The sequence below is a fragment of the Corticium candelabrum genome, chromosome 1, assembly GCF_963422355.1.
Source record: "Corticium candelabrum chromosome 1, ooCorCand1.1, whole genome shotgun sequence".
Taxonomy (NCBI): domain Eukaryota; kingdom Metazoa; phylum Porifera; class Homoscleromorpha; order Homosclerophorida; family Plakinidae; genus Corticium; species Corticium candelabrum.
In genome coordinates, this window is record NC_085085.1 from 16,273,588 (window position 1) to 16,289,657 (window position 16,070).

The following is a 16,070-nucleotide window of genomic DNA, read 5'->3' on the forward strand; positions in this document are numbered from 1 at the left end:
CTGGAAGCAAGGAACTGCATCATCTAAGTGAAAAGATGATGAATTAAGATGCCAGATACATGTATTTTTTGAAACAGGCTGGCATTTTTGAAGCACAATGTATTTGTTGAAGTTAAGATTTATCTGATTTAACATCTTGAGGGATATGAGAGGATCCTGAAAGACTCAAGAATCTAAGCTGGATTGGCTGGGGAGCTAAAAACATGCATGCTCTAAAGAAAGTGGAGAACAACACTAATTGTATCTTGATAACTTTGCATTTCTGAGGTGTCATTGAGAGCTCTATATACGTTTGAGCTGTTATACACAAGAGTACTTTGGATTCTGAACAACAGAGTTATTTCTTACATTACATGTATACTAGAGTATTACAAGGTAACTAGGACATACTACTCAAGCGATTAAGTGACTAAGAGATTTAGTGATGTCTGCCAGCTTGGTTTTATATAAGCATGCTTATACTCATGTAGACCCCATGTCTAGTTGTTTTATATGTTTAAATCTGTATCAATGGACACATACAGTATATGCCAGCAGGCAGGCGAACACACTTAATATATCCAGCAGTTTGCCGGTAAAGTAATTTATGTGTTTGTTAATTAGCTACTTCAAAGAGATCCTGACAAGCGATTAGGTTGTTCTTCTTTTCAACGTGGAGAGACAGCTGCAAGCATAAAGGAACAATCATTTTTCAGCTGCCATTTTCAAACCAAATCTGACGGTGATGACAAAACATGTGGCTCCCATCTCCAAACCAAGGCTGAGGGCAATGACGAAACACCTACCTGCTCACACATTCATTGGACGTGGGAGCAACTAGAAAGAAGAAAAGTTCGACCACCATTTGTTCCTATACTAGTAATAATTACTTATTCGTTTCTATCGAATGGATGTATTAATTTAAAGATTTTTAGATTTCTAATCGTGACCTTCGCTATGTGGATCGAGATATTCTAGATGATAAATGCTCATTTGACAATCTTCCAGGTAGAAGAAAAGGAGAAACAAAATTGTGTTATCTGGAAGACTTTGATTATGCAACACCATTGCCGCAGTGATATCTGTATTAATTTTGATTTTTGATATTTATCTTTTATGTTAGTGTACGCAGGACGCAATTGCAAAGTTAGCGCACTTTAGTCATCTACGACGTGGCTTCTCCGAGATGCGGAAAGCCGTCACCAAGCGTTCGCGAGTTGTTTTCATCTTGTTGGCTTCACTACTCATTGTGTTGACTTATTGGTTCGTTGGCAATGAGGTAGAACCAGTGACCAGCTCTGCAATTGCAACGAGCAGTAAGAACAGTGATCATGATCAAACGTAGTTTGGTCTGTTGTTTTCATGATGTAATAGTCAGTGTTTATCTTTGGATTAAATGCGTACTGGAGTCGACGGTTGCTATGACGCACTGTTGGTACCAAATTCACGAATTGTTCTGGTAGAAATCAATGTTAATTATTTTAATTAAATAAAGCTACATGGACTTAATTCGGATCAGTCAATTAAAGTGCGTGGTTTTTGGGGAATTAGTCAAAATATATTAAAATATATGTAATAGTATTGAAAGAATTTGGAATACAAGTACATTGTAACTCAAACTGTATGCATCATTATTATTAGCATGCTCTCTCGCTCTCTCGCACACACAAAATGCAAAAATGGCAAATGGATAAGGAGCTGCCGTTCATTACAGTTACGTCCCCAGCCAGATGGCTGGGTTCCTGTGCACTATGCAGGAGCTATGGTCCATGCTAAGCAATTTCCTGGAGCTTGGCCAGGTGCTCGCAAGAGCACCGACTGCGACACCAACTGTGGTGTGGGCACCCAAAGTTCCACCAGGACCCCAGTGGCTGATGGACTTTGTCGCAGTCGGGGGCCTTTGCCACCCCAGTCAAAGACCAGGTTCTCATTTATACTCTTGAGTCAAGAGAGGCAATTGTGTGTAAGTGTCTTGCCCAAGGAAGTTATGCCATAGCTTACCATCACTGTGACTTGAACCTGCAACCCTGCAAGGTCCTGGATGTGATCACCCCATAAGATAACTCTCTAACCAACTGAGCTATAGCACCTGAGCTACACACACACACACACACACACCCCTGGGCTTCATGTCTTTGTGAACAATGATGGTTGCAAGGCTGCCACCATTCTTACTTATTAATGTTTAGTTATTTACAAACATTGAGGAACAGATTGTCTCCCCCTCCTCTCTGGAGAGAACTAAACCTCCTGTTTAAAGTATGACTGCTGTTCGTTGGGTAGACATTACAGCTGATTGGACTGTAATTACACTGAATAATGGCATCTTTGTGTTGTCTGGTATTGTTTTTGTGATACAGGTGCTGATCAAATGAGACGGAAACAACGCAAACACGAGGATCATAAAAAGGAAGCAATTGGTAAGAAGTCCTCGGCCAAGGTTCAGTCAGTTGAGAAGGTGTCAATACAAGATGTTCATCCTGTAAGTAAAATTTCTCTTTTCTTTACAGTAGCTGTTTTTTTGTGGGACATACTTATTTGATGCCATACTGCTCCTACTGTTTTTCGAGACTAATTCTTTTCAAGACTCCAAAAATAATTTAGAATTTTGTAATTTTTTGAGGTCTTGATGTGTGCAATATTAGTAGCTAGGATCCATGGCCCGTTCTTCGTACGGGCAAGATACTGTAGTGTAAAGATAAGTGTGTGAACACGTCATGTGCAGTCTTTGTTGCGAGGTCCCGGATGTGCTGAATGAATTTGAATCTTGCTCTTCGCGCTTGTTTTGATAAAAATCGACACACTCCCCGTGTAGCGCTTGCTGCAGAGAACGTGTAGGTTGGATTCAGTGCAAATGCAATCAGAATTTGGAGAGAAACGAAAGCGCTAGAAGAGTAAGTTTTGTCGGCAAGAGATATTCGATTGCTCGAAGCTTTGCGAAGAACAGCAATGCATACAGTCTACACAGGACTGGTGTGGGCGTGTGTTCGAATGAACTGGAATGTGTAGTGTTTGCGTCATCGAGAAAATTTTACGCGGGGGGGTCGACCCTCGAGAGGGGACCCGGTGCAAATTTTTTAAATTTTTTTACGCAAACCTTCCCCTGTGCGTGCCGATTTCGGTTGCGAACGGACAAAAGACGTGGCCGCCAAACGCGAACACACACACACACAGACAGACAGACAGACAATTTGAGCTTTATATATTAGATTTTTGTTTTAATTATTTGATTATTTATTCTTTCAAACTAATTCAATTCTCTAAACATTTCTAGTTGGCATCTTGAGCTGCACACTTTCGTCTAGCGACTATTTTTTATGATGTTTCTTGCACATGCAGAAACCGAAAGCCTAGACAAGCAACTATTTTTGAGACCATATTTTTCTGTTATTCTATTATTGTTTGAAGGCAAAATTTTTGAAAAGATTATTACTCGAAAAACATTAGGAGCAGTAGGGTAAGTGGTTCTTTCCTGTGTCTAAGCCCTAAGGACAGACAGAGTAAAGCAGTCTGTAGTAGACAACCTTTTAAATGTGCAAGGGGTGTGGAAGGTATAGCAGGTTGCATGTTTGCCAGCTTAAAGGGGCACACTGCTGATGCTAGTGCATGCATATTCCATGTCTTTGAAAATGGTGCACTCTTTCAAAGGCTTAGTAACCACGAAGACTTAGACACTCTAATTTGCACTGAATGCAAAGCTGACTGAAGTCTCTCTATAGCCTGAATTGGAAGGATCAAGACATTGCAGTATGAGGTTGCGTTAGACTGTGTCTAGTAGCTAGGCCTTTTAGATTAGCATGACGAGGCGTCATGCAGCCAGATGTGAATAGTTAGGTGTTAGGTATGGACTGACCTCTTACCTCTAGGGTATGCATGGTTTGATGGATTTTGACGACTTTAGAATTACTATAAATTGGCCACTTTGTTGTACTTCCGTATAGATGATCATAGCGTGCCATGAGTCATAGGAAGTGTGCCAGTAATGTCAGCTGTTATTATCATAGACTTCTTCTGTTTCACGTTTGTAGTTTTGTGATAACGTGCTCTTGTTGTCTACATTCGCTAGGTTCCTCACATCTTCTAGACAGGGTACAGTACAAGTTCCTGCACATAAAAAACCTTACTAATTAATACTAAAATGCTTTTTTTGGGTGTGAATGCCTTTTGTGTCATGCTATGCACAGATTTCTACCTGTGTAGCTCTGCCATATTATTCAATATTGGTATACTTGCATGTAATGTACCTGAGCGTATTGGTGTGTACCTTCTAATGTAGTCTACTTCACCAGGTGTCACTTTCTCTATTCAGGCATGTTGCTTTTGTGTAGACGGCATTTCTCAGTAAAATATTGCTGCATACACGGGCATTAGATCATACCACTAAATTCAACTTTACACTTTAGTGCCCGTTTTTGTGTTGTCGTTTGTCACATAAATTGTATGCCTCTGTCAGCAAGTGGTTATTTTATTCTATAGGCAGCCGACATGAAAATGGAACCATCTGCCAACACTTTGTGGGTATAGAACTATACGTACATTCTCTGTCTTGTTGTTTGTAATTGACTTGTTTACTAGCAACTTCAAGCAAAACGGAATGCTACCCTTCACCGAGCTTGTGGAGGCATCCGCATGCCATTGGTCAAACTCACTGCTGATGAGCAATTGACTCTTTTTAAGCACATGATTGTTGATGATGCTCACAAAATCATTTACTGCTATGTCCCCAAAGCAGCGTGTGCTAACTGGAAGAAGGTAATACAAGTAATGCAAGGGCGATACCCAAGCTTCAAATCGATCAACAAAACCGACCACTTTGCACTTGACTTTATGTACAAATACTCAAAACAGGAAATCATGTACAGACTTCGACACTATTTTAAGTTCACCTTTGTTCGTCATCCTTTGAGTCGACTTGTTTCAGCATTTAGGAACAAACTTCATGAAAACATTGTCGAGTACCATAGAAAATACGGCATCCCTATCATCAAACGTTATCGTAAAAACTATGACCAGGATACAAAAGGTGATGATGTAAAGTTTGAGGAATTTGTGCATTATTTGATTGATTTGCCAACGAAACGAATGAATGAACATTGGCGACCTTACGCAGAGTTATGTCAGCCATGTCATGTAACATACAACTTCATTGGTTTGTATGAAAGTCTAGAAGATGATGCGAATGCAGTGTTGGAGCATGTAGGAGCCAAATTACGTTGGCCTCAACGTCAGCATTTCTATAAGCCAACTACGACTGAAGAAATTGTGAAACTATACAAGGAGGTGCCACCTGATCTTATTCAAAAACTTGTAGCAAAATACAAGAAAGACTTGGATATGTTCGGTTATGCTTCAAGTGAGTACCTATGATTCTTGTGTATACAAAGCAATTTAATTGCAGCCCGTAGTAAATAAAATATTACAAGTAGTGAAAACTGATCCAGTCAGCAGCGCTAAACTATGTCCTCTTGTTGCTGTTGATTGTATGTATTATTCATTGGCCTTATGACTTGAAAGTATTCAAGGTAGTTGTTCACAATTCCACGACTGTAAGGATTCTGAAATGTCCCCTTAGATGTGTGAAATGCAGCATAGCGATTCATGTTCCACCACTCATTTGTTGTCAAGTTTCTTCCGGCGATCACAACCTGGCAACAAATGAAATGAAGTGCAATGCAAGTATATAGACATACAGACAGACACGCAGACTGACAAATATTTACATGCAGGCAGATGCATGCACATGTACACACCCACACACCCACATGTACACACACACACACACACACACACACACACACACACACACACACACACATGCACACCATGTAATTAATAATTAACTTAAATGCATACACACTATACTATGATTCTACAAGCATTAGAGTGTTACTGCTACAACAATAACAATACAGTACTCTGAACTCACCTGGAAAAGAAAGAGGCAAATCACTCCTGGTGTCAATAGCAGACACACTCCTCCACCAAGCAAAACAATCCAATCACGTCCAGAATGATAGAGAGCGATGAAAGCCCAAAACAGAGTAAACAAACTGGTGACTGTGTTAGTGAACAAGAACCCCAAGAAAGCAGACCTAGAAAGAGGATTAGAGTAAGTTACAAAACGAGCAAGATTCTACTTTTAGATTAGTAAACCTGTTGTTGTAGCCGATGCAGTTGTTGATGTATGGACAGTGATGATCAAAGTGGCTAACGCAGCGATTGCATGCCCTGCAGTGTTTTGAGCGCGGTGGTTTTACAATTCGACATGTATGGCATAGACTGGCCAGAGGACTAGATGTATCTGCCTTTGCCCATGATTTATAGTTGCTTACCTGTAGTCCAAGAGATACAACACAACAGGCAGACATAGTCACACATACCACAGTCACATACACAGAGACAGCAGAAGACAAACAAAGGGCAGAGGACAGACAGACGCAAACAGACAGACCAACACCATACACACTATACATAATATTATATATTACTATTAATGTCGGTAGACTAATATGATTAAACTGGTTAATGTATGCCTCATCTAGATTGTCTATTATTTACCTCTCGTAAAGCTCTAGAATACTCCTCACTGTTTGTTGCAATGAATCCGGGATCACAACAATTGGCAAAGAAGAATAAAACCCACATGATGATGTTAGTAACCCAAAACAAAAGATGAGCACCAAAATGAGTATTTAGTGACCAAGGGATGACCTGAAGATACACTTGAGAGTAAGAACATTTAAAGTGTAGAAACAATGTGCATGAACCTTTAACAGATATGTAGGATAGCCCCAGAAAACAACCAATGTGATATAAAACCAAAGGGCAATTTTCTGCTTGCCTTCTGTGCCAAATAGCAAATTCCTGATAAAAATATGTAGCCATGTTACGGGCAAATAACGGAGCCATTACACCATTACACTTGCCAACCGGAAATTTACTGATGATCTGAAGCTCATCTTCTGCTTGAGAAAACGAATGATATGCTTGTGTTTACGACCTTCTGCTAGTATTACGGGAGTTTTTCCATTCTTGTCTTTCCCTCTCAGTTCAACTCCCTAGACATATAAAGCATGTTTGGTGATCGACACAACAAGTGATGAAATTGTTTGTGTAAGAGACCTGATCAACAAGCAACTCAACTGTTTTCATATCACCATTGATACAAGCCAAGTGAAGAGGTGTCTATAAGCACAACATTTGTCATCCTACTGCAGTCTTTATAAGATCTTTACTGTAAAGGAAGTGATATGGGTGGGAGGGACTGCTACAATACATTTAGTGGATTGTATAGTTCATCCAGTAAATGTACGTCTTCTTGTATTATAAATAAGTGGTTACAACTATTAAAATTTTGTGGATCGAATTACCTTATAAAACATAAAAAGCACAGGCATCGCTTAAGTATAAATCAGGTAAGTATATATGTCAGCAGTCTTAATTGTAAAATGGTTCTGCAAGTCATACTCTATTCTACTAGCAACACAACGTGTACAGTCAGTCTCACCTGTCCATAAGAGTCAACTAATCTAGGATTAAGTCCTGAATACAACAGCAACTGGACAAGATCACTTTTCCCCTTGTATGCAGCCCAGTGTAGACAAGAATCCCCATTTTCATCTAACAAGTGCCTGTCGGCTCCCTTTCCAAGCAAGTAACCGACCATCATTGCTTTCCCAGCCATTGCAGCAACCAACAGAGAACTCCTGCCAGTGCCGTCTGTCACGTCTATATGAACACCCTCTTTCAAAAGCAAGTCAACAGCTTCGATCTGTTCCCGTGTTGCTGCCCAGTGAATGGGTCTCATAGCTTCTTTGTTTTGGCAAGGGTTGTTGATGGGAGCGCGAAGTGAGATGAAAAGTTTGATCAGTTCCACATGTCCGCCATGACAAGCCCAATGAAAAATCGTAGCTTTATTTTCGTCAGTCTGTTGGAAGACATCGTCACCGCACTCTCCTATCAGCTCTTCACATTTATCATAGAAACTGAAAAATCATACTTGCCATTAATTAACCAGTTACCTGACGTTATTTACAAAGATGATGAGTAGGTAATGGTTTACCCTCGTTTCACTGCTTTAAATAACTTCTGTAAGTCGGTTTCGTTTTCTTGATGAAACATGCCGCTAGTAAGAGCATCTATTTTCTTGTCCAATCTTTGCAGCATCTTCTCGAACTTACACCGTGTCCGACCACGTGGTCACATGAGACAAATGTCCCGTATAGGAAGAGTTAGAGAGATGTGGAAGGTGAGGCAAGGTTTTGCGCCCTTGAAGAGATGTTTCTCAGTCTCAGCATCATGCAAGAATGTGTATGAGCTGTCAATTGATACGATGAAACCATCCAAGTTGCCAGCTTACGCAAATGCAGTTGGACGTTTGATTTCTCATGGTCAAGAGTCAACACTTCTAGGGGCGTTCACAACATATCTGGGTGGCGAGAGAGGAGAATTTATTCACCTTAGAAAACACAGTGAGTTTCATAAATGAGAGTTTGTAAGAGAGACGAATGAGAGGTCGATAGACCCGGGCTGCATGGGGCAGGGTAGAGGGACTTTGTCTTTGTAAACAGTTAGACTGCGTACTGTAGCATAGGACTCAAAGATTGGTAAGAATAAATGTAATTGAACACAAGAGACACAAGAAAGAAAACATGTATCCGTTAGCCGGCTATCCAAATGACTGAGCTGCCCCGCCTATGAAACCCCGGATGCCACATCATCTCCTTTCTACGCAAAACACAAAATTTACAGCACTATGATTATATCAGTTCTATAGCCTCTCTAAACTGTCCACTCTCCATATCTTGTAGGTGGTATCTCCTTTGTAGTACGCTGACTCCTTCTTGGCTGCTCTACTCCTGTGGCAACTTCAGGCGCACGCAACTCGTCTTCAGTACCATCGTCTAAGGACTCAGGCTCTGTGTCACTGCTAAATTGATCCTCTCGTTTGTTGTCTCTATTGCTACCTGCAACGTCTCTAGGCTCTAGATCTGGTTCATCTTGTACTAGCTGCTGGGTTGGTAGTTGATTTGACCGTGGGTGCAGTCTCAAGTGATCCACGTGAACCTTTTGTCTTACTCCCGTGTCTGTATACTGTACTGTATAATACGTCTCCCCAAAACTTGTACTACTCTGACATTTCTCCACTTTGGCATCTTTGCGTGACGTACCAACACCATATCATATGGTCTAATTGCATTTCTCTCACTCGCTGTTTGGTCGTGGCCTCTCTTTTGTTTTGCTTGAGCCTTTTTCACCGTTTCCTTCAAAGTCTTGGTCAACACTGAGGACTTCTGTGGCGGCTTTAGTAAATCCAGTTGACATCACAGATCCCTATTCATCAGGAGCCTTGCTGGAGAAACATTTGTAGTGCTATGGCTGGTATTTCTGTAGACTGACAAAAATCTGTCACTACCTCTTCCAAACTTGCCTTTCCGCTCTCCATGTCTTTCTTGATTGCCACTTTCAATGTTTTAACAAAACGTTCCGCTTGCCCGTTGCTTTGGGGATGGTAGGGAGGTACTAAGGTATGACGAATACCCTGTTTCTTACAGAAAGTTCTGAATTCTGATGACACGAATTGGGGCCCATTATCTGACACGATTTGCTTTGGAATACCAAACCTTGCGAAGATGCGACGAAGTTGAGTAATGGTTTGGCTTGCTGAAGTTGCTCCCTCATGTATCTGTATTACCTCAGTACCACAACAAACCACATTTTTGCAAAATGGTCCGGCAAAATCAATGTGAATTCTGCCCAAGGGCACTCAGGAAACTCCCATGGATGTAAGGGTACTTCTGGTGGTCTATCAGCATGCACAGCACAATTTTCACAATTTCGGGCCATACTCTCTAGATCTCTGTTGATACCTGGCCACCATATGAACCTCCGTGCAAGTTTCTTCATCCTCTCCATACCAACGTGTGCTATGTGCAATTCTGATAGTAACTGCTCCCTCGTTGCCTTTGGAACCACTATTCTAGGTTCTTCTGCATGTTTTAGTATGCATCCGTCACACACTGACAACTGATGCTGGCATGCAACAAAATCCAAAAGAGCTTGGGTCTTAACTGTTGAAGGCCAGCCGTCATTGATGAATTTCATAACTTGTTGAAGAGTGCGATCCTGCTTTGTATATCTTTGTAGTTGATCAAAAAGAAGTGGTCCATCTTTGATGAATTGAGATTCCATTGCGGCTATATATCTTTCTGACTGATCTTCGTATTCATTTGTCTGTTCAAAATCCTCGTCATGTCCAACTGGGAGACAGGATAGACAGTCTGCATTCCCATGTTCAACTGATCGCCGGTATTGAATTTTATAGTCATACTGTGATGACTGGAGTGCCCAGCGAGCAAGGCGCCCACTTGTTCGGGTAGGAGTTGTCAGTTTGGTAGGATCAAAAACTGTCAGTAATGGTTTATGGTCAGTTCTGAGAACTTTCTAGTCCCAAATATTATGGATAACGCCTCCAATTCTAGCTGAGAATAATTTCGTTCAGCTTTTGTCAAAGACTTTGACGCGTACGCCACTGGATGCTCTTTCCCTTCTGTCACTTGGAACAAACATACTCCTAAGCCTTTTTTGCTTGCATTACAGGCTAGTTCCATGGGAAGAGACATATCATATTTTGCCAGCATTGGTAAAATGGTAACTCTATTTTCACCCTTTGAAAAGCACTTTCTTGCGTTGATGACCAGTTCCATTTTGTATCTTTCTTTAGCAGTTGATTTAGAGGTAGAGTATGGCTAGACATATGTGGAAAGAATTTTCCAAAATAATTAACCATGCCTAAGAATGATCGTAACTCTGACTGGTCTTTAGGTGCTTTCATCAATTGTATTGCCTTAACTCTTTCATTTGATACTCTGATTCCTGAGCTGTCAAATATATGTCCCAAATATTGCACAGATGGTTGACAGAACGAGCATTTGTCTCTTCTAATACGGAAACCATGTTGCTGTAACTTTTGAAATACTTGGGACAAATTCTGCATGTGTTCTTGTTCATCTTTTCCTGAGATTAGAATATCATCCATATAGATGCAAATTCCTCTCACGCCTTCCAAGACTTTGGCTATTGTTCTCTGGAAAATGGCAGGCGCTGAACTGATTCCAAACAGTAATCGTCTATATTTGAACAGTCCTTTGTGCATGTTAATCACCAGCCACTTTTGACTTTCCTCGTTCATCCGTAACTGGTTGTAAGCATCCTTCAGATCAATCTTGGAGAACATTTTACCCCCAGCTAGGGAACTAAACATCTCTGCTGGTATAGGGATTGGATATTGATCAACTACCATAATCCGATTGAGGGGTTTAAAATCACCGCATATCCTGATATCATCGTTCGGTTTAACAATGTTCACTGTTGGAAAAGCACATAGAGCGATGTTAACTGGTTCTAATACACCGTTTTTCACGTTCCTTTCCAATTCCTTCTCGATCTGTCCCCGAAGATGCATAGGAGGTCACTGGAATGGAAAAACCTTCAAATCTGCCTCTGGTCACACAGAGATGCCCACAATATTGCTGCAGCAACCCAGTTCATCTGTAAATAATTCTGAGAACTGTTGTAATAGTTTCTCCACCGGTGCTGCAATCTCACTTGATTCTGTCAACATTACACCACCATGGTTTTCCATAGCTTTAAGATAGTCTATGCACACTGTCGCCATCCCAACCTTTTTCACCCAATCCATTCCCAGCAGGTTTGAGCCTTTTCCTTGTCTCACGTAGAATGGAATAGGTGCAAGGTTGTTGCAAAATCTAACCTGACCTGTCATCATGCCCTTAAATCTTATGATTTGACCTGAAGCATTTCGTAGCTGCTTCCTCTCCTTACTCAACTTGGGCTGTCCCAATTTATTCCACTCTATCTCATCCATCAAGGAAACGTCCGCTCCTGTATCAACTCTAAAAGTTAAGAAACGGTCATCCACTCGTACCTTCACCTCAAGTTTCCTTGATGTATCACGAACAGTTTCTGCACAGTAAACATTCTTTGTGACAGAGTCAATGCAATAACTTGATTCGTCATCCTCCTGAGACGAGCTTCCTTCCAAATCTACCTCCTAGGAGTTTTGAGCTTGTTGTACCTTCTTTGTTCTCTGAATTACATCTCCTGGTTTAGCAACTTTGCCATGCCTAAATCCCAATGATTTTTCTTGGTTCTTCGCCGTCTTCTTTGTACATTCCCATTGGTAGTGTCCTTCTTCTCCGCATTGAAACAGATAAACCCTCGTCTGGCCTGGTGACGTTTATTGTAAGGTTTGCCTCCCTTCACATATTTTCTTCCTTGTACATGACAAACTTTTCCTTGCGATTCTGTCGTCGCCTCACGTGTTGCCATAACACTATCTCTTGCTCCTTCCAACGTCTTAGCTAGGAGAATCACTTTATCCAATGGTTGCGTCAGTAAGTCTTCTTTCTCGTACATCTTTTGTAGAATAGAGTCATCTTTAAGCCCTGCCACAAGAATGTCTCTCAATCTGTCTTCGTATTCTCCTGCCTTGAATGAACAACTCGTTGCGATTTGTTTCAATACTTCGGCGTACTCCTGTAGAGTCTCTTCTTCCCGTTGAATTCGCCGATGTAATTTCACTCATTCTACAATTGCGTTGCACTTACGCTGGAAGACCATCTGAGTCTTCTCAATAAGTTGTTCGACATTGAAGTCTGTGATTTCCCTTGGCAGTACCGCGTTCTCCAGACGCATACGTATACCTTCATCTAGACATTTCAGAAATAAACTTCTGTGAGTGTCTTCCTTGATATTGTAATCTGTGACAGCTAAGTCCAGGTAGAACTTGAACGAATTGGTATTCCAACTCTTGAAACGCGGACACCAATCCTGACTCGCGTCTTCCTTGAACGTACCAATTGACCTGGCAAGTCTTTCAAAATCCTTGAATCCAAGAATCGGTTTCGAAGCCATCTGTTTGCAGCGCCAATTGTAGCATAAGACTCAAAGGTTGGTAAGAATAAATGTAATTGAACACAAGAGACACAACAAAAAAAACATGTATCCCTTAGCCGGCTATCCAAATGACTGCGCTGCCCCGCCTATGAAACCTCGGATGCCACACATACATGCAGTACTTAAAACTCGACTCAGTTAAAATCTACAGAACTAATTATACAAGAACAACTAGTGTGACTGAGAACATCATGTTGAAACTCTGATGGGCATATAGATATGGCAGAAATTTACAGTTGGGGAACAGTTTGACAAACCTGCAGGCAGACGTCGGTTTGTGATTGCAGAATCTGGAAAACAGTTGATGACGTCAAGGGATTTGTTGTTGGAAAAAGTGACAGAATTAGGTGATGTGTCACAGAGTTGTGTGAGCCAGGTGAGTGATATCATGTATTTGATGAAACAGATTGAGGCTCTTGTTTGATTACTGTGTTTTCTTAATTAACAGCAAACGATCATGTTACATTTATTTCCATGGTGTGAAGTTGGACATCCAGCAACTGAAGGAGGTACAGTACCAGCAGCTGTGGGATGCCATCTTATACCCAATACTACATGTGTTAATTTTCATATGATCCCATGTGACTTGTAAATATGAAATTGAACCTGATATGAAATATTACAGAAAATCATCAGAAAAACAATGTCTTTCCAATGGTTAGGTTGAAGCCTAATCTTGTTTTGAAAACATTTTGGACACATGTAGTGTTTCTAGTATTGAGCATGAGTGTTTAGTCTTATTTGTATATCACATGCATGCCAATCATAAAACCAATGGCCAGGGACACAAGATAAATGCAACATATTGATTAATTAAATGAACAAGTAGAAAGCACTCTGTCACAGGTTGATCTAGAAGTGATGTTCACAACTTGCTATATAGTCAGTATGATGTACACTCATGCATACTTCTACTCTAGACATCACAATTTGTCCTACAAAATTGTTTGCTGCATTAGGAATATATGAATATCGTTCATACACGCTGAAGCCAGGAGTTCTTGCCCAATGGTCACATCGTTTTCAACAGGGAATTCATGCACGGATGCTGTATAGCAAGCCTCTTGGTGTATGGTTTTCAGAAATAGGTCCACTGAACGCAGGTTTGATTGCCAAACGTTTGACAAGTTTCAGTGTGTGTACAGAACAGTACTGTTTGTGTGACAGTTCATCACATATGGCACTACAATGATCTTGATCATCGTATGGAAGTAAGGAACCAAGCACTGGAAGATGAGCTATGGCGAGAAACAGGTCATTACGAGTTATGACTGGTTTGGTATTGTGCTTCTATTTTTCTTACAATGTAGTACGAGATGGATCAGTCTTTCTAACCACCATGATGTCAAGAATCATTCGACCAACTCCACATTCCAACTGGAAATGAGCTTCACAATGTGTATTCTATTTCATAGACTTATACAATCAGCTTGACAATGTGTAGTTGATTTCATAGACTCATATACTCTGAATCATGTTGTCTGCTAAACTATTGCCGCTACAACGGCTGTTATATCATCAGGTCTCCCACCCTTATATCTTTGAAAGTAAAGGCGAGATGCTTCTCTTGCAAATGGAGACAGTTCATCCACTTCATATGACATTCCTCTCGAGTCGTCGACTAGGGACCTCAGAAAAGTGTGCAGAGATTTCTCATTAATGTCCTGTAATGCAATGTAATTCTGAGAACAAGCTGGATTACAGTTGTAAAAGGAGTAAATCACTTGCCTTGACTCGTGCAAAGTTGTCGAGAATATGCTCTTGATCCAAGTTTTCAAATAGTCCATCTGTACCCAGGAGAATGACATCTCGATTTTCTAGTCTTATTGATGCCAAGTCAGCCATATCTGGACTATTGAGAAAGAGGATATAAAGTTACTTGCATACGTCGTAACATTCATCTGCAGGATGTGTATGTATATGCTCGTCTTAGTATACCTGTCATGTACACACTGATCATAATCTTCATCTGGTGAAATGGTTAACTGGTATGGACAGTTTAGAAAATGTTGCTGTGGAGAAGACGCGTGTATGATTGATGACTGCCGTATCACTATAAACCCTGAGTCTCCTAAGTTTGCTGTTCTTAGCATATTATCTTCAATTACTGCCAAACATGCAGTGCTGCTACCTAGAAGTAGACAACACTGTTATGACTTTCTTATATGTTACTCACCTAGTGAAATGAATGATCATCACCTATGATCTTTGGACGAACAGCTTGTAATGTGAGGTAGGCCTCTTGGAGTATAGACAGTGGTGATGACACTCCCCTTATAGCACTGTGGTAGCAATTCTCCATTAGAGAGACTGAGAATTTAGCAGGATTAATTCCTGAGAACATCCACTGAGTAACACCATCAGCAACACCTAAACAAGAGTTTTGTTTCATAACATAACACTACAGTGACACGAAATTCATAGACTTGGAGTCCCAAATCAGTCTACACAAGCATCACTGACTTGCCACAGGAATCATCATTCCCATTCATCAAGGACTTTGTATTTAGTAAAACAACATCAGGAAATTATAAAATAACCTAAAATTTTATGAATGTTACCAGATGATTCTTTGCAAATACATCATGAGCATGCCAGGTGGATCCTACAGTAGCAACGGAGATGCGCAGATAGACAGTGGGACTCCGAAGTAACAAACCTAGAGCGGTGAAATTCTTTGTCTCTGCTATAAAATAGGAATCGTGACCAATTGCTTTTTCATCGTGAGGCCTTCCATAAAGCGCAAAACCATCCACGGCCGTAATTACGCGGCTGTGATGTGACGAGAAATGACGACTTCGAATACTTGCCCTTATTTTTGCCTTCATACCCAAGTCCATTGTGAAATGGTGTCGACTAGTCAATGTAGAAATGTTCTGGGCTGAAGGAAATGAGAAACAGAGCTCGACAGCAGGACGAAATGCTGAATAGCCACGCCATGTCAATTTTTTGGTGTCGTCTACCAACCGTCGCATACACATATCTATTGTGCGAGCAGCTGCTAAGTGTAGTCTCCAAAGTATCATCCTACCTAGTTTCCGACGTCACAGGGAAGAAACAGAATACGTACGTACTCGCCATCTCGCTATCCCGGATAAGAATGTTGTAGACTA

The 16,070-nt window shown here is 40.8% G+C and overlaps 5 protein-coding genes across 6 annotated transcripts in view; 3 read left to right on the forward strand and 2 right to left on the reverse strand.

Annotated features, from left to right (window-relative positions):
* LOC134195594 (serine/threonine-protein kinase Sgk2-like) overlaps positions 1 to 1,058 on the forward strand; it is a 4,742-nt gene extending 3,684 nt beyond the window's left edge. Inside the window, exons 9-10 of the mRNA XM_062664644.1 lie at positions 604 to 858; positions 915 to 1,058. Of these exons, the coding sequence (XP_062520628.1) occupies positions 604 to 858; positions 915 to 1,058 (399 nt within the window). The remainder of the gene's footprint in view (positions 1 to 603; positions 859 to 914) is intronic.
* Positions 1,059 to 1,165: 107 nt separating this feature from the next.
* LOC134195603 (carbohydrate sulfotransferase 14-like) lies at positions 1,166 to 5,631 on the forward strand. Its single transcript, XM_062664656.1, has 4 exons — positions 1,166 to 1,295; positions 2,340 to 2,461; positions 4,456 to 4,497; positions 4,555 to 5,631. Exons 1-4 carry the CDS (start codon positions 1,166 to 1,168, stop codon positions 5,344 to 5,346), a joined length of 1,086 nt encoding a protein of 361 aa, XP_062520640.1. The 3' UTR covers positions 5,347 to 5,631.
* LOC134195575 (uncharacterized) lies at positions 5,253 to 8,210 on the reverse strand. Its single transcript, XM_062664622.1, has 9 exons — positions 8,042 to 8,210; positions 7,487 to 7,964; positions 7,102 to 7,164; positions 6,910 to 7,037; positions 6,747 to 6,843; positions 6,538 to 6,690; positions 6,133 to 6,311; positions 5,906 to 6,071; positions 5,253 to 5,624 (listed from the first exon to the last, which is right to left on the reverse strand). The coding sequence occupies exons 1-9, from the start codon at positions 8,143 to 8,145 to the stop codon at positions 5,430 to 5,432; spliced, it is 1,563 nt and encodes a 520-aa protein (XP_062520606.1). The 5' UTR covers positions 8,146 to 8,210; the 3' UTR covers positions 5,253 to 5,429.
* Positions 8,211 to 8,218: 8 nt separating this feature from the next.
* On the forward strand, positions 8,219 to 14,449 carry LOC134195621 (protein NipSnap homolog). Of its 2 annotated transcripts, none has more exons than XM_062664676.1 (6): positions 8,219 to 8,450; positions 13,245 to 13,333; positions 13,406 to 13,466; positions 13,917 to 14,060; positions 14,125 to 14,211; positions 14,268 to 14,449. In XM_062664676.1, the coding sequence occupies exons 1-6, from the start codon at positions 8,219 to 8,221 to the stop codon at positions 14,342 to 14,344; spliced, it is 690 nt and encodes a 229-aa protein (XP_062520660.1). In that variant the 3' UTR covers positions 14,345 to 14,449. The 2 variants fall into 2 exon arrangements, with proteins under 2 accessions (XP_062520660.1, XP_062520668.1); XM_062664684.1 differs by having other exon boundaries at positions 8,316 to 8,450; positions 13,175 to 13,333.
* LOC134195611 (protein phosphatase PTC7 homolog) lies at positions 14,321 to 16,061 on the reverse strand. Its single transcript, XM_062664667.1, has 5 exons — positions 15,617 to 16,061; positions 15,157 to 15,327; positions 14,896 to 15,088; positions 14,686 to 14,809; positions 14,321 to 14,621 (listed from the first exon to the last, which is right to left on the reverse strand). Exons 1-5 carry the CDS (start codon positions 15,981 to 15,983, stop codon positions 14,442 to 14,444), a joined length of 1,035 nt encoding a protein of 344 aa, XP_062520651.1. The 5' UTR covers positions 15,984 to 16,061; the 3' UTR covers positions 14,321 to 14,441.
* Positions 16,062 to 16,070: the final 9 nt, after the last annotated feature.